Source organism: Bufo gargarizans, chromosome 1 (assembly GCF_014858855.1).
Source record: "Bufo gargarizans isolate SCDJY-AF-19 chromosome 1, ASM1485885v1, whole genome shotgun sequence".
In the NCBI taxonomy this organism is placed as follows: domain Eukaryota; kingdom Metazoa; phylum Chordata; class Amphibia; order Anura; family Bufonidae; genus Bufo; species Bufo gargarizans.
In genome coordinates, this window is record NC_058080.1 from 265,333,881 (window position 1) to 265,355,446 (window position 21,566).

At 47.4% G+C, this 21,566-nt stretch overlaps 1 protein-coding gene across 5 annotated transcripts in view; it reads left to right on the top strand.

The window, feature by feature from the left end:
• FAM13A (family with sequence similarity 13 member A) overlaps positions 1-21,566 on the top strand; it is a 246,196-nt gene that overhangs the window by 35,897 nt on the left and 188,733 nt on the right. For all 5 annotated transcript variants that reach the window (XM_044302842.1, XM_044302813.1, XM_044302833.1 and 2 more), the window contains one exon: positions 795-1,004. In XM_044302842.1, the coding sequence (XP_044158777.1) occupies positions 795-1,004 (210 nt within the window). The remainder of the gene's footprint in view (positions 1-794; positions 1,005-21,566) is intronic.

Below are 21,566 nucleotides of genomic sequence, written 5' to 3' on the forward strand. Positions count from 1 at the left end.
AGTTCCCTTTCTGAAAGGAGCAGAAGCGCACATTGGTCACTTTTATGAGACAGGCTTAGACAGCACCCATAGAAGTGAATGTAGCAGTGGACTGACATGCTTATCTGCTCCCGGTCTCTTTTTATTTGGTCTTCCAATCCCCATCTGTCAACTTCTGCACGGACAGGGTCTCGGGTGCCCTTGCAGTCAATGACTGGCTTTAGCGGTTACATGACGTATCCCAGCAGTGATGTGCCTCTTGGAGACTCCTCACCGCTGAGGCCAGTCATTTGCTGCAGAAGTGCACACGACTTAATCGCTCCATGGCTTTTCTTCCATTCCCGGTCTGGCTCCTGCACAACAGAATAGGCCGCATGCACACAACCATTTCTTTTTTTTTTTTTTTTTTTTTTACAGTTTGCTGTTTTTAAAACTGACCCATACAAGTCAATCGGGGTATTCACACATCTGTTTTTAGATTAGATCTGTGTACCCTATTTAAAAATCTCACTGCAGGTCCTATTCTTGTCTGTTTTTGTGGATGAAGATGAAGTGCATATTCCTCTACTTATTTGTCTGTACTACTCTGTAGATCAGGGATCACCAACCTCTGGCACTCCAGATGTTCTGAAACTACAACTCCCAGAGTGCTCCATTCACTTATCTGGGAGTCGTGAGAACTGCCGAGCATGTTTGCATGCTGGGATTTGTAGTTTCACAGCAGCTGGAGTGCCAAAGGTTGCTGTTACCTGCTATAGATAAAGAAATTGGCTTGGGTGCTTTATAATGTGTTCTGATATCCTGTCTGATTTCAGGTTTGACTCAGGAAGGCCTATTCAGAATAAATGGAAATGTCAGAGTGGTTGAACAGCTGCGAATAAAGTATGAAAGCGGGGAGCAAGTGACACTGCCAGAAGATGGAGATGTCCATTCTGCTGCCAGCCTGCTTAAACTATTCCTCCGCGAGATGCCAGATGGAGTCATCAGTGCTGCAATGCTATCCAGGTTCATTCAGGTCTACCAGGGTAAGTGCAAGGTTCTCTGAGGTCATAAGAGAAAGTGCAGGCACTAATAAAAAGATATATGCTGAATTATGTGCACCGTCAAGTCCTTAAAGGGGTTGTCCGGGCTTTTAATGTTGATGACCTATCTTCAGGATAGGTCATCAATATCAGTTCGGCAGGGGTCCAACACCCGGCACCCCCGCCGACCAGCTGTACAAGGAGACGGCGCACTTAGTCCTGAGGATAGGTTATCAATATTAAAATCCCGGACAACCCCTTTAGGGTCCATTCACATGTCCGTATGTGTTTTGCGGCTCTGCAAAACACGGACACCGGGAATGTGCATTCTGCATTTTGCGGACCGCACATCGCAGACCCTCTCATAGAAAATTCCTTTTCTCGCACATTCTATTGGGGGACACAGACCATGGGTATAGCCTAGGTCATTACTAGGAGGAGACACTATGCAAATAAAAAAAGAAAGCTCCTCCTCCCTGGGCTATACCCCCATGTTCCACCGGGAGGACCCCAGTTCTTGCTTAGTGTCGGATAAGGAGGATGACATTCTTTCTACTCCCGTTTATTTTTTTGCTGTGGACGCAGGGTTGCAATTCTGCTTCCCTGGTCTTTTGGTGGAGCAGGCGCCGGGGTCGAATTTACGTCCCCGGCTACCTCCCACCCTCCCCCAGAAGTTAAGTGGAACTGGGCTCGATCTGCAGCTTCGGCGGTCTACCAGATTCGGGGTCACCTTCCTGCCCTCCTTCAGATCACTGCTACTCCTTGTGCCAGCTGACTGATAGGTGACCTCCGCTGGTGTGGATTTGGGGGGCGAAAACTACAGGACGCAGATAAGTACACTGCCTCCCCTGTCTTCCGGTGTGACGCTAGGGCCGCTTGGTGGGGGGGTTTGAGGGGTTGAGAGGATACCTTTCTGGGGCATCGCTACATGAGCGGCTACTGCAGCAGGGGTCCCGGCTTCCCTCGGCAGTGTCTAGGGGGCGGTCCCTCCTACCCTTCCGGCAGCTGCGCGTCCTGACGCGATTTGTGGGCGGCGCTCTTCTGCTACTTCCGGCTCAGCGCTCTCGGCTACTCCGGCTTCACTCTGTCCCGGTTGCATGCTGCAGGAACGGTAGGAGACCCTGGCCATTGCAGGATTACCGCCATCATGCCAAAACCTGGGGCCTCACAAAAATCCAAGTCGGCTCCTCTGGGCCTATGTAAGGTTTGCTGCTTACCACTTTCGGTCACAGGATCCTGTGACTCTTGCCTTGCCTCTGGACAGGATCATCCTCTCCTCCCCCTCTCACTCAGCCCAGTCCTCCCTCCGCCCTGTCTGACCCCGCTTGGGCCAGTGCCACCATCAGGACCTGGCGGAGCAGGATGTCTCTGCGGACACCTTAAATTTTGTCCTCCAGGTGTCTCAGGCGACAAAGTTTCTCTGTGAAGCTTCCTTTGATGTTAGCATCTTTTTGCGTGTATCTCGGCCCTTTCGGTCACACAGCGTAGAGAAGTCTGGTTGAAGGTTTGGGACGCTGACGCTTCCTCTAAGCATTCCCTCACTAACCTCCCCTTTTCGGGTTCCAGGCTTTTTGGTGCTAAGCTGGACGAGATCATCTCGGACGCGACGGGGGGCAAGAGTACCAACCTGCCCCAATCTAGATCCAAGCGCACCTTTTGGAGGCCGGTTCTAGGAACCAGTCCTTTCGTCGCTTCTCCTCTTCCAGATCTGCGGCGGCCCCCTTCCCGGGTGGCTCTCAAGACTCCCGTAAGAAACCTGCCTTTAAGCCCCAGCCTTCCTGGCGCCCGCGGCCACAATCAGCCCGCTCTGCTGCTCCCAAGCAGTCTTCCGCCTGAAGGGTCACCCCCACCTCTTACAGTGGGGGGCCGATTGCTCTCCTTTCAACAGGTTTGGAGGGATCATATCCAGGACATCTGGTTACAAAATAGAATTTGCTTCCAGGCCTCTGGAGCGTTTCTTCTCTTCTCGGGTTCCGGGGGATCCGGTCCGGGCCTCGGCTCTTTTGCAGGCGGTCTCTTCCCTTTTGGACAGGGGAGTGATTGTTCCAGTCCCCTTGGAGGAGCAAGGCGCAGGTTTCTACTCCAACCTATTTGTGGTGCCAAAGAAGGAGGGATTGGTGCGTCCTGTTCTAGATCTGAAGCTGTTGAACAGGTCTCTGCTGGTCCGGAGGTTCCGGATGGAGTCCCTCTGATCAGTTATTGCTTCTCTTCTTCCAGGGGAATTCCTCGCGTCGGTGGACATACAAGACGCCTATTTGCATGTCCCTATAGCAGAATCTCGCCACAGGTTTCTGCGCTTCGCTGTCGGCGGGCAAGATTACCAGTTTGTCGCCCTGCCATTTGGGCTGGCTACAGACCCTCAGGTATTTACGAAGATCTTGGCGCTGCTCCTGGCGCTTCTCCGTACGAGGGGCATGTTGCCCTACCTGGACGACATACTGATAAAGGCTTCCTCCCTTCCCCAGGCCAGGGACAGCGTCCGGATCACGGTTCAGACTCAGTTCGGCTGGCTGATCAATGTCCAGAAGTCATCTCTTCTCCCCTCACAGAGGTTGACCTTCCTGGGGATGGTTCTAGACACCACGGCTGCTCGTGTATTCCTTCCAAGTTCCAAGTCCTCTGGAATTCAGGAATCTGTATCTCTCCTACTGCGCTCCCGACGACTCTCCATCCGGGAGTGCATGAGGCTTCTGGGGATGATGGTGGCCTCCTTCGAGGCCGTCCCCTTTTCCCAGTTTCACACTTGGCCTCTACAGCGGGTGATTCTGTCCTTTTGCCTCCTCGGGTTCAGGCGGACCTCTTGTGGTGGCTGTCCCTGCAAAACCTGATCTCGGGGAGGTCCTTTCTTCCGATCTGGACAGTCATCACCACCGACGCCAGCATCCTTGGTTGGGGTGGTCTACAGACCCAGACGGTGCAGGGGCTTTGGTCGGCGGAGGAGGCCCGCCTGCCGATCAACGTGCTGGAGCTCAGTGCAATTTTCCTCTCCCTTTCTCACTGGACTCATCTCCTGGTAGGTCTCCCGTTAATGGTCCAGTCGGACAATGCCACCCCCGTGGCTTACGTCAACCACCAGAGCGGGACCCGCAGCCGGACGGTGATGCAGGAGGCGGAGAGGATCCTCCAGTGGGCGGAGACTCATGTTCCAGTACTGTCGGCAGTGTACATCCCGGGGACAAACAATTGGAAGGCGGACTTTCTCAGCCGCAACATGGTAGATCCAGGAGAGTGGTCCTTAAATCCGGAAGTTTTTGAGGACATCTGTTGCAGGTGGGGCCGCCCGGATGTCGAACTGATGGCGTCCAGGCTCAACAACAAGGTTCCCACGTTTCTGGCCCGTGCTCGCGACCCGGAGGCGTACGGGGTGGACGCGCTGGTGTTTCCGTGGCGAGGCTTCCCTCTCCTTTATGTCTTTCCGCCTCTGCTACCGAAGGTCCTTCGCAAGATCACATTGGAAGGGATTCCGACCATTCTCATCGCCCCCAATTGGCCGCGCCCTGTCTGGTTCTCGGACGTCACTCGGATGCTGGCAGGGAGGATCTACTGTCTCAAGGATCGCTCTTCCACTAGAATTTACGGTCGCTGCGTTTGACGGCGTGGCTGTTGAGACCGCCTTCCTGAAGAAGAGGGGCTTCTCGGACTCTGTGGTGAAAACCATGATCAAGGCCAGAAAACCAGTTTCATCCCGTATATACTATCGTACCTGGAAGGCCTTTCTTGCCTTTTGTGAGAAACTGGGTGTTTTCCGGTTCCGGTGGTCCTCTCCTTTCTCCAGTCGGGTCTTGAGATGGGAATGTCGTTGAGCTCTCTGAAGGGTCAGGTCTCTGCTCTGGCCATTTTCTTTCAGCGATCCTTGGCTCTGCTCGGTCCAGTGAGGACCTTCCTACAAGGGGTGGCGCCTTCGGTCCTTCTGTATGTTCCTCCCCTGCCCCCCTGGGACTTGAATTTGGTTCTGTCTTCCCTCCAGGCGGCTCCCTTTGAACCTTTGAGGGAGGTTTCTTTGAATCTTCTCACCTGGAAGGTGGTCTTTTTGGTGGCGATCACCTCGATCAGGAGGGTATCGGAGCTGGCTGTGCTTTCCTGTAGGGAGCCCTTTTTGGTCTTCCATCAGGATAAGGCGGTACTGCGCCCGGTCCCCTCATTTTTGCCCAAGGTGGTCTCCACCTTAATGAAGATATAGTCCTGCCCTCTTTTTGTCCAGCTCCGGCAAACCGCAAGGAGCACGCTCTCCATTCCCTGGACGTTGTCTGGGCTCTGCGTGTGTACCTGTAGGTTACTGCCTCTTTCCGCCGTTCGGAATCCTGGAAGGGCCTCGTAAAGGTCTGGCGGCATCCAAGGTCTCGGTAGCACGATGGATTAGTTCGGCTATTGCCACGGCTTATCGTGCCCGTGGCAGGGTTCCCCCAGCCGGGGTTACCACGCACTTCACAGGGCGGTGGGGGCCTCCTGGGCTTGGCGTAATCGCGCCTCGGCATCTCGGCACTCTTTGGCACTGGCTGATGCTGTCCTTGGGCGCAAGGTATTGCAGGCGGTGGTTCCTGTTTGACCCCTGGGCATTTTCTCCTGGAGGTGCTGTTTTTTTCCCACCCCATGGACGTCCCATGGTCTGTGTCCCCAATGGAATGTGCGAGAAAAGGAGATTTTTTTTGTGAAACTCCCCTGTAAAATCTTTCTCGTCTTTTTTCCATTGGGGGAGACAGCTCCCTCCCATTCTTACCTGTTGTAGGAAGGGTTGGTTTAGTTCTTTGGGTCCTGAAGGTTTTCGGTCCGATAGCGGTATTCCGTTGTTCTGGTCTCTATGGCTTTGGTCTCCTTCTCCTACTGCTTTTGCACGCACTGGGGTCCTCCCGATGGAACATGGGGGTATAGCTCAGGGAGGAGGAGCTTTCTTTTTTTATTTGCATAGTGTCTCCTCCTAGTAATAACCTAGGCTATACCCATGGTCTGTGTCCCCCAATGGAAAAGACGAGAAAAAGATTTAACAGGGGAGTTTCACAAAAAATCTCCTTTTCTTGTCCGCAACTGTGGACAAGAATAGGACATGTTCTATTTTTTTGCGGATCCGCAAATGCGGATGCGGACAGCACATTTCGGCCCCATTGAAAATGAATGGGTCCGCACCTGTTCCGCAAAATTGCGGAACGGATGCGGACCCATTTTGCGGACGTGTAGGTTCACAACTGATCAGATATACAGCTAATCCCTAATAGAGTACATTTATTGGAAATAGCTGAAGCAGGGCAGCATTTGGGCAATGAGATTCCCCTCTGTTGGCCTGCAATGTGGTCAGCAGCTTGTATTCTGTATATCTTTCCTACCTGTATTCAGCAAAGGTCATTATAAATCAGCTTTCTTAAAGGGGTTATGTCAGTATCTTCTCCCGCCAGTCTGACATTGAGAGTGGAAAGATGCAACTACTAGCGGGATGGGACAGTTACTAATACCCAGTGAGTATTATTGGTTTGGAGAAGTAGCATAGGTTCTGTTCTCTCTTCCTGCCTTTTTGCACTCTGATGTGCAATTTCAGAGAAAAGGCATGGGTTATTTACTAAGAAAGTTAAACTATTATGCATCCTGTAGCCACTAAAGGACTGTTTAGTTGACTTTGTATTGCATTGATTGTTTGCTTTGTTCATTCCCATGTTTGGCTAGCTGTCTTCTCCCACAAGTACAAAATACCATTGATCAATCTCAAGCCTTTCATGAAGCTAGGCTCTAATTACCTATCAGCTCTCTGTTGTATCACGCTATGCGTTACTTCCTTGGTGACTCAAAGGTATACTATTTTAAGAGAACAGCTTAGGAACTGTCTTACAAATTAGCGCAATTTAGAAATGGCATTCACTACTTTTAAGAGGCCCTGTCACCAGGATCAGCCCTGTAAAACAAGGCATATAGCCTGGTAGGGTTGATGTAGCTGAGTTAAACGATAACTTTATTTCTTTTGAAGTAGCTGAGTAAAAGGCTACATGCACACACGACCGTTGTGTGTTTTGCGGTCCACAAAACACGGATTGCGTCAGTCTGCGTTCCGCAATTTGCGGAACGGCACGGACAGCCTTTAATATAACTGCCTATTTTTGTCCACAAAGCGCGGACAAGAATAGGACAGGTTATATATTTTTTTATTATTTTTTGCGGACCACTGAGTGCTGTCCTCAACTTTTGCGGCCCCATTGAAGTGAATGGGTCCGCATCCGAGCCGCCAGAACTCGGATGCGACCCAAAACAACGGTCGTGTGCATGGGGCCTTAAGATAAAGTTGTTTTTTTCAGATGCTGGCGTATTGGAGAAATTTACACTTTTATTTTTATGCAAATAAGCCATTTGAGCACCAAGAGGTGGGCTTATACGGTTGGAGCATCGCTCAGTGATGACCCTGCTGCTCCAAACACGCCCCTCCTCCCCTTAGATTGACAAGGGCTAGACTTCAGGTCTAGCGCTGATTTCTCACGCCTGTGCACTGGTTTGCTAGCATAACGCGTGCGACCAAGTTATAGGTCAGGAGGAGCTGAGCAGACTGATATATAGTTACTGTACAGCAGCAACAGTGGGTCAGCAGTAAGTATTGGATAGGGACAGCTGACGGATGCCATTAAAGTGACCAAGGATCTGGTGGGCTCCAGCGGTGTCTGGCTATGCCGGAAATGGCAAATGCAGTAATTTTTCTCCTCTGCCACAACAGAGTATTGGAAAGCTATAATGCAGCACATCCCTGATGACCTAGGAAGGATAATGAAGGAATGGCACTCCCAAATTGTTGTGAATTATTCTTTTATTGTCACTCTATCTGTGACGCGTTTTGGCACCTCTGGTGCCTTTGTCAAACAGTGAGAATATGGCATGTCCTCACTGCTTAACAAAGGCACCAGAAGTGCCAAAACGCGTCACAGATAGAGTGACAATAAAAGAACAATTCACAGCAATTTTGTAGTGCCGGTCCTTTAATATCATTACTGTTAAGCCTCTTTCACACTACCATATGGCTATTTCAGTGTTTTGCAGTCCGTTTTTTACGGATTCGTTGTTCCATTTTTTGTTTCTGTTGTGTTTCTGTTTCGGTTCTGTTTTTCCGTATGGCATATACAGTATATAGTAATTACATAGAACAAATTGGGCTGGGCGTAACATTTTCAATAGATGGTTCCGCAAAAAACGGAACGGATACGCAAGACATACAGATGCATTTCCGTATGCATTCCGTTTTTTTTTTTTACGGACCCATTGACTTTAATGGAGCCACGGAACCTGATTTGCGGCCAAATATAGGACATGTTCTATCTTTGCAGGGAACGGAGATACGGAAGCGGAATGCATCCGGAGTACATTCAGTTTTTTTTTTTTTTTTTGCGGACCCATTGAAATTAATGGTTCCATATATGGAACGCGAAAAATGGCCCGCAAAACGGGGAAAAAAAACTGTAGTGTGAAAGAGGCCTTACTGGGAAACCAACCCTAGGACGACTACACAGTGCCGACTGATCCATAAGGTAGGTTTGCTGCTGATAATCCAGCATCTTTTATTCTGAATAACAGATGCAATCAGCTGACAAATGAGCCAGATATCGAGAATGACTGACTGTTCTTATGAATGCTTGTTTCCGATAATTGGCCTAAGAATCAGGAGGTCTCGTAGGCCCATAAAGGGGCTGTCTACGATTTTTTTTTTTCCACAGTCGTCTCCATAACAGCACACTTGAGAGATTGCCTTTTTATGATAGGACAGTAAGAACACAGAGAGGTTCAATCCTCCTCTCTCCATTGTTTTTGCTGTCCTGTCAGATGAGAGAGGTGCTGGGGGTCTTCTGGCTGTAATTCTTCTTACTGCGAGGCTGAGGTCATAGCCAGCTGCTGAAAGTGCTTCCCTCCTCCAGTATGGGCCTCATCTTGGGCACTGCATGGCAGTAATCCCTGTGAAAATGCCTCCAACAGCTGCCCAGAGGGGTCCAGTGTGGAGTGGCAGTGAAATTTGATGTTTTGCATTCGTTCTCATAGTGATGGATTTGGACGTCTAGATCACTTGGGACATCGGATGTGGTGCCGATCGTCACTTTCGGTGGGACACACTTGGGGCATTTAAGCAACGGAGTATGCGCATGATGGCACTGGTGAAGGCTCCTCACTGCAGAGGATATTCTTCTCCTCATTTGTTATGGGGATTGGCAGCAGGTCTAGCATGGATATGCCAAGCTCGTATTCTACTGAACCGCATGGTCCATGGTTCAGTAAGTAGTCTGATGGCAAAATTTTATGCTCATGGACTTTCTTTTATTGAATACTGTGGTTGTCCCTTCTCTCCCTTGTGTTTCAGAGCGACAAGGAGTCATCCTCCTTTTACTAAACCCAGATCCGGGAAATGTGGGATTTGTACTATGCATTTACCATCTGTTTATACTAAATCTTTATGCAAAGAATGTACGGCTAAAGTTGTATCCCAGAAAACCCCAACATGCATTGATTAATGAGAAGATTCAGTCTGCCCGAATTGACCCTACTACTTTGGCTGTATCCTTCAAAAAGCAGACTTCTCCAGTTTATGACTCTAAGAGCCCATGCACACAACCACATCTGTTTTGCAGTCCGCAAATAACAATAGGACATGTTCTATCTTTTTTTGTGTGGCCACGAAATGGATGTGCAGATGCGGACAGTAAACGGTGTGCTGTCCGCATCTTATGCAGCCCCGTTAAAATGAATGGGTCCACATCCGATCCACAAAAAATGCGGGTCAGATATAGACAAACTACAGCTGTGTGCATGATCCCTGACTCTGATATTGCTATGATCATGTCAGAAATTGGAGCGGGAGAAATTATTGTTGTCATGTCAGAGTTAATATAAGCCACTTTCTAATGTATTGTGATTATCCATATTGCTTCCTTTGCTGGCTGTATTCATTTTTATATCACATTATACATTGTTCATTTCTATGGTTATGGCCACCCTGTAATCCATCAGTGGTGACCGTGCTTGCACACTATAGGAAAAAGTTCTGGCCTCTCTTGTGGCAGGGACTGTGGGAGCTCACATAGGCTGGTCCTTTTTTCTATTGTATGCAAGCACAGCCACCGTTGCGGATTGCAGGGTGGTCGCAACCATGGAAATGAGGAGTATATAATGTGATAGACAAAATGACTCCAGCAAGCAAAGGAAGCAATACGGACAACCGCAATACATTAGTAAATGCCTTGTAACTTTCTATACATGATACATGCCATTTGCTAAAGTGAGACAACCCCTCTTAAAGTAGATGCCCCGGTTGCAAAGGTTTTTTAAACACACTTGGAAGATATGACACAGTTAAGGGATCCCAAGGACCAAAAGGCAGAGTGCCTCCTTAAAAACACTGGGAGGCAGCCTCGGCTCATTTAAAACCTGGGGTAGCAGCTACTTGTGTGGCCAGAACTCTTAACCTCTTTAGGACACATGACGTACCAGTACGGCATGTTGTCCTGGTACTTAAGGACACATGACGTACCGGTACGTCATGTGTATTTCCGATCACGCCGCATCTATTTTGCCGATATTCCGATAACGAATTGGGAACACAGATCGCGCTGCTGACAGCGCTCTGTGTTCCCTCAGCAGCACAGGGGAGAAGGAAGCAGTGTCTCCCTCCCCCCTTTGCTGCCACTGCCACCATTGAGAGGAGGGGAGGTGCTGTGGCCACTGCGCCACCAATGAAGATAACTCTCTCATTAATTCATATACAGGAGGCGGGAGCTGGCTGCAGAATCACATAGCCGGCTCCCGAACTCTATGAGCGGTAGCTGCGATCCGCGGCAGTTAACCCCCATAGGCACTAGCCTATGTATGCATCCACGGTTCCAGCCACCAAAGAGGCCGGATCTTTTTCCTACAGGCATCTCACCTAATGGAGGTGAAGGTCAATAAGCCTAAAGGATCTGTCAGCAGTTTTCTGCTGCTCTTACTTTTAAATCCTAACAGCTCTAGCGCATGCCACTGAGTCCCCATATTCCTGAGCTCACATGCACACAGCGGCCGTGTGCAAGAGGCCTAAGTTGTAGGAAATTTTAGAGAGGGCTGAGGCAGGGAAGGCATTTGGAGATGAGAGCCTGAGAAGGTGGTGAGTGAAGGGGGGAGATAAAGGCCATTTGCAGAGCGGAGGTTGTGTTTGCTATGTAGAGATGTAGGGAGCCTGACTGTGGCTTATATTATAGTGAATTACAAGGTGGTAGCATACTAGAGAACCCTAAACACACTCTTTGTCAGACTTTCTAAATTTGCAAGCAGCATTAAAGGTGTATTCCAACCTTACAGTTTTCTTGCCAGGCGTTGCATGGTACCACAAAAAAAAATAAAAAATGACAGAACTTTAAAACTGATACTCACCTCGGCCATTCCAATGATTCTGGGGTCCCCCTGCACTTCACTTCTCAACATGGCAGGAAAAGGCCTGGATTGCCCCTCATCCAGTCATTGGCTGAGCATTGTTAGGCGCATCTTACCCCAGCGCACAGGGGATCAAGACTGGCAGATGGGAACACCAGTCTTGATAAACATCCCCCATTAAGACTTTTGGTTGAATCAGGGGCAAGGGAGAAGCAGAAGATCTGATTAGTTGGTATTTTATCTGTCTATGTAAAGATGTCTAGCAGCCACAGGAGATGGGTGAGGGGAGTATACGGTAATTTCTATCTATAATGTTATCTGTGAAATGTTTTTCTAGACTTTAAAGGGATTTTCCAGGCTTTTGAAAATGTTTGTTTGTTTATACAAATGTGTCCTTCCTTATCTTTACTTTTGGCCCTGATCGATTTTGTCACAAAATGACCAGCTTTTCAAAACCACATGATTTTTCTATAGTCTTTTACAAGATGTCTATGCTATATGTGTCTGGGTGGGGCCACCCAGTGGTTGTGTGGTAGAATGCAGTTTGTGAAGGGTTTTGCTAGCAGGTCGCGATCTTACTAATCAAAATGCACCAGAAATCTGGCATACATGCTTTACACAAAATTCCAGGAAGGGTGTGGTTTCAGGTTTGATGGTCTACAGTAAAAGTTTGGTACAAAACTCTGCTGTAAAGTAAGCCAACTAATAAGTGTTAAAAACGTAGGCTAGATGGTCTGGTTCATTTTATACTGTCTAGTCTGATTATACATTAACTAAAAATTAAGATTATTAAATTTGCCCAATTGTGTTGAAATGGTTTCATGAACAATTTGAAGTTTATAACCACATTCAAGAAAAGGTAAGGGTGGACACATCTGCATAAGGGCTCGCGCACACGGCTGTTGCCATTTTATGTGGTCTGTGAATTTCGGATCTGCAAAACACGGCTAACGGCTAAAGGCCTGCAGATTTTTTATTTATTTATTTATTTTTTTATATATTTTTTTTTTACAAATGTCCTATCCTTGTCCACAAAATAGGACATGTTCTATTTTTATGGCGGGTGCTGCGGAACGGACTCATGGATGTCCACTTCTTCTTTTGGGTCTGCATAAAATCCGCAAAAATGAGGATTGGTTGTGGACAAGAACCACAGTAGTGTGCATGAGCCCTAAGTAGAATATAAAAACAGATAAAATACCAACTAATCAGATCTTCTGCTTCTCCCTTGCCCCTGATTCAACCAAAAGTCTTAATGGGGGATGTTTATCAAGACTGGTGTTCCCATCTGCCAGTCTTGATCCCCTGTGCGCTGGGGTAAGATGCGCCTAACTTATTAAGAGTTACATCTCTGCCCCTCTGTGCGGCAGAAACTCAAATAGCGTAGACTTTAGCTATAACTTATGACAGTTTTTGGTGTAAGGTATGGTACATCCAGCGGACCGCGGCAAGCCCGACCTTATCCCACCAAGCCACTCCCCTTTCTTGACGATTTAAAAAAGTTACAAATTATGGCATAAATATACTGTGTGCCATAACTTGCTACTTTTTTTTTTATGCCACAATACCTGTGTTTCCATCTACGGCAGCAAACGTGTGGTCCTGGCATATAATCATGACAGCCAATTAGTTCAGGTGCGGACCCATTCACTTTAATGGGGCCACAAAAGCTGCAGACAGCACTCCGTGTGCTTGTGTAGAAAGGAAGATGGCTCCGGCAGCATGTAGCAGTATTAAAATTTCTTTATTCGTACCTCCAGACACAAATGGCAACGTTTCGACTGTTCACCAGTCTTTATCAAGCCTAATGACATCAGTGTTGGTAGGCATATAAATACCCCCCCACATTAAAAAACACGCCCCACATTGCATCAACATAGCCAATTACTATAATGGAAAGAATCTGTGCAAGTTGCTACTTACTGAAGCCGGCATGGCCTCCATCTCCGTCATGTGTGCCACGGCGTGCTATCACCTCCAATGCGCAGTCGCGGCTCACCGGCTTCGCATGCCGGAAGTGTCATCAGTCACCATGACTACGGCCGGCACTGACGTCTCCAGCCAATGAGCAGCTAGAAGTAAACACTGTCGTCATCGCCTGCGCGACTCTCACGTGACATCCCATATGGTGCGCACAGCCGTGCGTCAATCTCATAGGTCACATGGATAGCGCAGCCAATGGAGACACAGTGCAAACACCGGAGCCATGGTAACCGCCACGCCGCGACCAGCGCAACTTACCATAAAGAGATGTGCATAATCCATATGATAGCATGTACATAGTCAATGTACAAAAGTGGCTAGATTGATATTGTCAGATCAAGATCACAATAGTGATCGCCACATTATCACTAGACAATCAGAGTATGTACATGCACATATCAAACGGAGGTGCAGCATGCTGTACATGGTCTCCACCTCCGTTTGATATGTGCATGTACATACTCTGATTGTCTAGTGATAATGTGGCGAATAAAGAAATTTTGATACTGCTACATGCTTCCTTTCTACACATGTATTCCAAGGCCTGATGGATCAAGGGCCTACGGCTAGGCTGCTGCATTGATCAACGCATTATCTTGAGACCATAAGGTGCTGCTTCTACAATTTCACGTTTAGCACTCCGTGTGCTGTCCGCATCCGCTGCTCCGTTACGTAGCCCCGCAAAAAAATATAACATGTCCTATTCTTGTCCGTTTTGCAGACAAGAATAGGCATTTCTGCAATGGGCCGCTTGTTCCGTCCTGCAAATTGCAGAAGGCACACAGGTGGCTTCCGTGTTTTGCGGTCCACAAAAAACGGAACGGTCGTGTGCATGAGGCCTTACTAGCAGCATGTGTACATGTATAGAACAGATGAGTGGGGAACAGTTATTTTCATTACCAGCATACCCAAAAATAATGACTTAAATTAATAAGAAGTCAAGTTTCCCCTCAAAAAAACAAGTCTTTATGTAGATGGAAAAATAAAAGTTATAGCTGAATGTGATTCTGCAAAACACTGTTGTATGTGGGCACTCGGGGGCATCAGTTTTTTTTCCGGACCCAGTCACTTCAATGGATGAGTCTTGGATGAAAACAGATGAAAATGGTGGATGCAGAGAGTTTGGAGGTGCACTTTAGAAAACCCCTGTAATAAGGCTTATTCCAATATCAGTCAAGCTCCAGAGATGCGCATTATTTTAATATCTAGTTGATGGTAATGTTTCATTATACATATAGAAAGAAATATGACTACCGTATTTTTCGCCCTATAAGACGCACCGGCCCATAAGACGCACCTAGGTTTTTGGGGAGGAAAATAAGAAAAAATATATTTTTAACCAAAAGGTGTGCTTTTGGTGGGTTTGGAACTAATGGTGGTCTGTGGATGGCACTATTACTGGGGATCTGTGGATGACGGACACTGTTATGGGGGGATCTGTGGATGACGGACACTGTTATGGGGGGATCTGTGGATGACGGACACTGTTATGGGAGGATCTGTGGATGACGGACACTGTTATGGGGGGATCTGTGGATGACGGACACTGTTATGGGGGGGATCTGTGGATGCTGGACACTGTTATGGGGGGATCTGTGGATGCTGGACACTGTTATGGGAGGATCTGTGGATGACGGACACTGTTATGGGGGGATCTGTGGATGACGGACACTGTTATGGGGGGATCTGTGGATGACGGACACTGTTATGGGGGATCTGTGGATGACGGACACTGTTATGGGGGGATCTGTGGATGACGGACACTGTTATGGGGGATCTGTGGATGACGGACACTGTTATGGGGGGGATCTGTGGATGACGGACACTGTTATGGGGGGGATCTGTGGATGACGTACACTGTTATGGGAGGATCTGTGGATGACGGACACTGTTATGGGAGGATCTGTGGATGACGGACACTGTTATGGGGGGGATCTGTGGATGACGGACAGTATACAAATATAATGTCTTATTCAATTAAAAGTTATTACACATGCCCCTCAACTCCTAATAGTACCGTACATCCTAACCGCTTCAGTATAAGGCAGGCAGGCCGGGCGGGCGGCGCGTCACTCACTGACATCACTTGCCTGCGCCGCCTGCTTCATTCATAAAGTAGGCGGTGCAGGCACGTGACATCAGGGAGTTACGCTGCCGCCCGCCCGGCCTGCATTGTACTGAAGTGGTTAGGATTTAAGGTACTATTAGGAATGAAGGGGTATATTTAATAACTATTAATTGAATAAGACATTTTATATTAGTATACCGGCGGGGCTGGGCTATAGTACACTGACTGCACCGCCCCGCCGCTATTGCCGCCCCCCAGTTCCTCCTCCCAGTCCCTCCTCCCAGTCCCTCCCCCCGCTCTCGCATACATCGCTGCCAGCGATGTAAAACTGCCAGCATTCGCCCCATAAGACGCAGGGCCATTTTGGGGGGAGAAAAAGTGCGTCTTATGGGGCGAAAAATACGGTAAACCAGAGAGCCTTGTTAAACCTTTAGTGACCACCAACATTTTTTTTTATGGCGGTCATCTAATGGAACCTGTCACCAGACACGTTGTAATGAATCCATCTCATATGTGAGATGTGTGCTTGTCAATACATTGAAATGGCCTTGGTTCTATATCGATAGATGGCCTATTTTTTTTAGAAATTGACCAGAGTCCCTGGTTGCAACAAGAGCGGTTCTATTGCACCTGAGGCTCTGCACCTTTTCATTCCCAGTTGTGCCCTCCCCACTATACTACTATATATACTATACTATGGCTGTCAGGGCTAGACGGTGAAGACCTATTTGCACTTGGTCCTGAAATGTCATGGCAGCGCGTTTGTCTTATTTGCTGTACGTGGCTGGAGATTGCTAGGGACTGTCAAAGTGGTGAGGGTGCGCCCAAGAATTAAAAAGATTGGAGCATTGGGTACAACGACACCTTGCCTGTTGCACCCGGGAGCTAATTAGCATAAAATAAAAAAGCTGATTTCTCAAAGAGGCCACCTATTGAAATAGGGCCAATACCATAATGATTACAGTGTACTGACAAGCACACATCTTGCATGTAAGATGGATTCATAACAATGTATGTGGTGACAGATTCCCTTTACAGGGCCTTAGGCCGTTGCCTATTTAGGACTGCCTAGCCCAAGCACTGCATGTGGCTCCTGTGCAAGGGATAGCCAGAGCTCAGCAGTGGTTTCACGAAGAGGGGGCTCCCCCTGTCAGTCTTTGGTATCACCATGAAAGAGATTGCTGGGTGCCGATTTCTTCACAGGGCAGCCGAAGGTCCAAAGAAGGCCCCCAGCCTACCCTCTGGAATGGCTTAGGCTACTTTCACACTTGCGTTAGGAGCGGATCCGTCTGGTGTCTGCACAGACGGATCCGCTCCTATAATGCAAGCGCTTGCATCCATTCAGATCTGATTTTTCACTTCAGAAAACTCAGATCCGACAGTATATTCTAAACACAGAAGCGTTCCCATGGTGATGGGGACGCTTTAAGTTAGAATATACTGAGAACTGTGTACATGACTGCCCCCTGCTGCCTGGCAGATGCTGCCAGGCAGCAGGGGGCAGACCCCCCCCCCCCCCCCCCCCCCTCCTGTATTTAACTTATTGGTGGCCAGTGCGGCCCCCCTCCCTCTATATTCAACGGTGGCCAGTGCGGATTCCCAGTATTAAATATGACCAGTGCGGCCTCCCCCTCCCTCCCTCCCCAGTATTAAATATGACCAGTGCGGCCCCCCTCCCTCTATATTCATTGGTGGCCGGCCAGTGCGGATTCCAAGTATTGTGACCAGTGCGGCCTCCCCTCCCCCCCCTCATTGGTGGCAGCGGAGAGTACCGATCGGAGTCCCAGTTTAAATCGCTGGGGCTCCGATCGGTTACCATGGCAGCCAAGACGTTATTGCAGTCTTGGCTGCCATGGTTACTTGGCAATAAATACAAGCATTATACTTACCTGAAGAGCTGCGATGTCTGTGTCCGGCCGGGAGCTCCTCCTACTGGTAAGTGAAAGGTCTGTGCGGCGCATTGCCTATAGCACAGACCTGTCACTTACCAGTAGGAGGAGCGCCCGGCCGGTCAGACATCGCAGCTCTTCAGGTAAGTATAATGCTTGTATTTATTGCTAAGTAACCATGGCAGCCAAGACTGCAATAGCGTCTTGGTTGCCATGGTAACCGATCGGAGCCCCAGCGATTTAAACTGGGACTCCGATCGGTAACTCTCCACTGCCACCAATGATTGGGGGGGGGGGGAGAGGGGAGGCCGCACTGGTCATAATACTTGGAATCCGCACTGGCCACCAATAAATATAGAGGGAGGGGGAGGCCGCACTGGTCATATTTAATACTGGGGAGGGAGGGAGGGGGAGGCCGCACTGGCCGCATCTGCCAGGCAGCAGGGGGCAGTCATGTACACAGTTCTCAGTATATTCTAACATGAAGCGTCTCCATCACCATGGGAACGCCTCTGTGTTAGAATATACTGTCGGATCTGAGTTTTATGATGTAACTCAAATCCGATGGTATATTCTAACATAGAGGCGTTCCCATGGTGATGGGGACGCTTCAAGTTAAAATATACCATTGGATCGGAGAAAACTCAGATCTGATGGTATATTAATAGGGACTCCTGACTTTACATTGAAAGTCAATGGGGGACGGATCCGTTTGAAATTGCACCATATTGCGTCAACGTCAAACGGATCCGTCCCCATTGACTTGCATTGTAAGTCTGGACGGATCCGTTTGGCTCCGCACGGCCAGGCGGACACGAAAACGCTGCAAGCTGCGTTTGGGTGTCCACCTGCTGAGCAAAGCGGAGGCCAAACGGTGCCAAACTGATGCATTCTGAGAGGATCCGCATCCACTCAGAATGCATTGGGGCTGTACGGATTCGTTCAGGGCCGCTTGTGAGAGCCTTCAAACGGAACTCGCAAGCGGAGCCCCGAACGCTAGTGTGAAAGTAGCCTAAGGCTAGGTCTACACGACGACATTTGTCGCGCGACATTTTGTTGCACCAATGTCGCGCAACAACTTTTATAATGGCAGTCTATGGTGTCGCACTGCAACATGCAACATGCTGCGATGGATTTTTCTGCGACTGTCGCGTCGCAGTCGCAGCATGTTGCATGTTGCAGTGCGACACCATAGACTGCCATTATAAAAATTGTCGCGCAACATTAGTGCAACAAAATGTCGCGCGACAACTGTTGCGCCCTATTTGCGACTTTTTGTCGCGCAACAAATGTCGTTGTGTAGACCTAGCCTTAATGGGTTGCTGGTTAGTATCCTACTGACAGCATAGTACAGTTTACTTTGTGAGCAATCACATTTCAATGTCCCCTTGTGGGACTAATAAGTGCTAAAAAAAAAAAATGTATGCGGTCATTTATCAAACTGGTGTAAAGTAGAACTGGCTTAGTTGCCCATAGCAACCAATCAGATTCCTCCTTTAATTTTCCAAAGGAAAAGATAAAAAAGTTATGGGTCATGAGAAGCTTTATTGTGCAAAAGTAGTAAAATGTAAAAAACTATATGTATTTGGTATCCCTTTAATTGTATGGACCTAGACAGTTAAGTTATCTTTTTTTATGTTGCAAAATGAACTGTGTAAAATTTACTGTGGAAAAAGACAGTGGCAGTATTTATTTATTTTTCTCATCCCCCCCAGAAATAGTTAATTATAGTTAATGCAATGCATACCCCAAAATAGTGCATTAAAAACTACAAGTTGTCCAGCAAAAACAAACTAATTGATGGATAAAAAAAAAAAATTACAGCACTTTTGGAACACAACGATAGGAAAAAAAAAAAAGGCCTGAAACGTACTGGTCACCAAAGGGTGGGAAGGCTATTTTCATGCACTATAACATACAGTATGGTGTATTGCATTAGAACAGTCTGCAGTCTCATTAGTTTCTATACTGGCAGCTGCCAGTGTTGGCTTGTGTCAGGACTGAGCGGGCACGCCATGTGGCACACTTATTCAGTAAAAGGGCTTGAGTGTCTGAACGCACGTTACGCAAGTGCTGAATAGAGGACTTGCTGTTCCGAGCATTTGGTCCAGAATGGGAAGTCTTCTGAAGCCAGGAAAGTCTCTTGGCTGAATCCTACTAGCTAAACACTGTCTTAGTTATTGATGTCTCACTTACTGTCTTTGCATTTATTCATTTATTCTTTTTTTTTTTTTTGTTAATCAGATTATGTTATGTAATAATTCCATATGAAATTCACGTGCAAGTGAGAATGCTTGAGCTGGAACACTCCCTTGTCTACAAGGATATATTTGGCATTTCTGGGGCCCCAAGCTGTTATGTCTCGTGGTGACCCCTGTCGCACCTTTTAAGCTCCACTTCCAATAGACTACTAAGCTGTACCCCAACATCCCACTAAACCACAGCTTAAAGGGGCTGGCTGCTTTCTGGCTACTTGTAGGTAAGACGACTATATGGCACTTACAGCCTTTGTTGATATTCTGTGTCGTTTGCTATATTTCACAAGCCACATCCCCTTCTTAGGCAAATCTTGTCTGCAGTCCACATAGAGGTCCTGTCCATGAAATGGCGGCTGATGAAGGGTCATGTGACATCACTCCGCCTCCTCCATTCAAACACACTACGCCAGCACTAACCTCCCAACAGTACAACTGCAGATGGCTGGCACACTGTATTCAAATGGAGGGGATTTCTCTGGTCACATCACCCTCCATCAGCAGCCATTTTCTGAATAGGACCTCCATGTGGACATCACAGAAGACTTGGCAAACAAGGGGGTATACCTTGTGAAGTACAGAAAATGGCACATCATTTCAACAAAGGCTATATGAATAAGTGCCAACATATTGGTCAGCAGTTACCAGAAAGTGGCCCACCCCTTTATCAGTGCAGCATGAGCACATGCTACTGCTCTGCAGCTTGGAAGGGCCCCCTTCCCGCACCTGGGCCCATATGCATCTGAACCGGTTGTACAGGCAGTATGTCCATCGCTTGTTTAAGTCAGTTTTTTTCAGCCAACCCTTTGTGCTCAGTGGGGGCCTCCTAATCCCTGGGGTTACAGGCATTTGGTAAAGCTCTCTACTGCTTATCTAGAATTCTACGAGACTAATGTTTTATACATTATTCTTCAAGAAAACTGCACTTTAGTTGGGCATGGACACGTATAAGTCTAAAGGGGTATTCTGTGCGTAATTTGATTTACTCTGGTCAGTGGTTCTCACCCTTTGCTCTTCTCCACTTCCTGTTCTTGGGCTCAGTACGCCAGAAATAGCATGTTTCCATATTCTTATTATATTGTAAGACAGTAGTCTATCATTAAAAATACACTTTTTTTTTTTGTTGAGAAAATAGGGGTGATATGAGAAAATAGTTTCAGCCAAGCTGTTCTTTGTGTCTGACTTTCATCATAAACAATTGTGTGTTAACCCCTTCAACCCCGGGCCTGTTTTCACCTTCCTGCCCAGGCCATTTTTTGCAAATCTGACATGTCACTTTATGTGGTGATAACTTTAAAACGCTTTTACTTATACAGGCCATTCTCGTCACATATTGTACTTCATGACAGTGGTAAAAATAAGTAAAAAAAAAACAAAAAACATTTTTATTCATTAAAAAATACAACATTTTTAAAAATTTTGAAGAATTTGTAAATTTCAATTTCTCTACTTTTAGAATAGATAGTAATACCTTCAAAAATAGTAATTACTTTACATTCCCCATATGTCTACTTCATATGTCTACAAACCGGATTCCAAAAAAGTTGGGACACTAAACAAATTGTGAATAAAAACTGAATGCAATGATGTGGAGATGGCAAATGTCAATATTTTATTTGTAATAGAACGTAGATGACAGATCAAACGTTTAATCCGAGTAAATGTATCATTTTAAAGGAAAAATACGTTGATTCAAATTTTCACGGTGTCAGCAAATCCCCAAAAAGTTGGGACAAGTAGCAATAAGAGGCTGGAAAAAGTAAATTTGAGCATAACGAAGAGCTGGAAGACCAATTAACACTAATTAGGTCAATTGGCAACATGATTGGGTATAAAAAGAGCTTCTCAGAGTGGCAGTGTCTCTCAGAAGCCAAGATGGGTAGAGGATCACCAATTCCCACAATGTTGCGCAGAAAGATAGTGGAGCAATATCAGAAAGGTGTTACCCAGCGAAAAATTGCAAAGACTTTGCATCTATCATCATCAACTGTGCATAACATCATCCGAAGATTCAGAG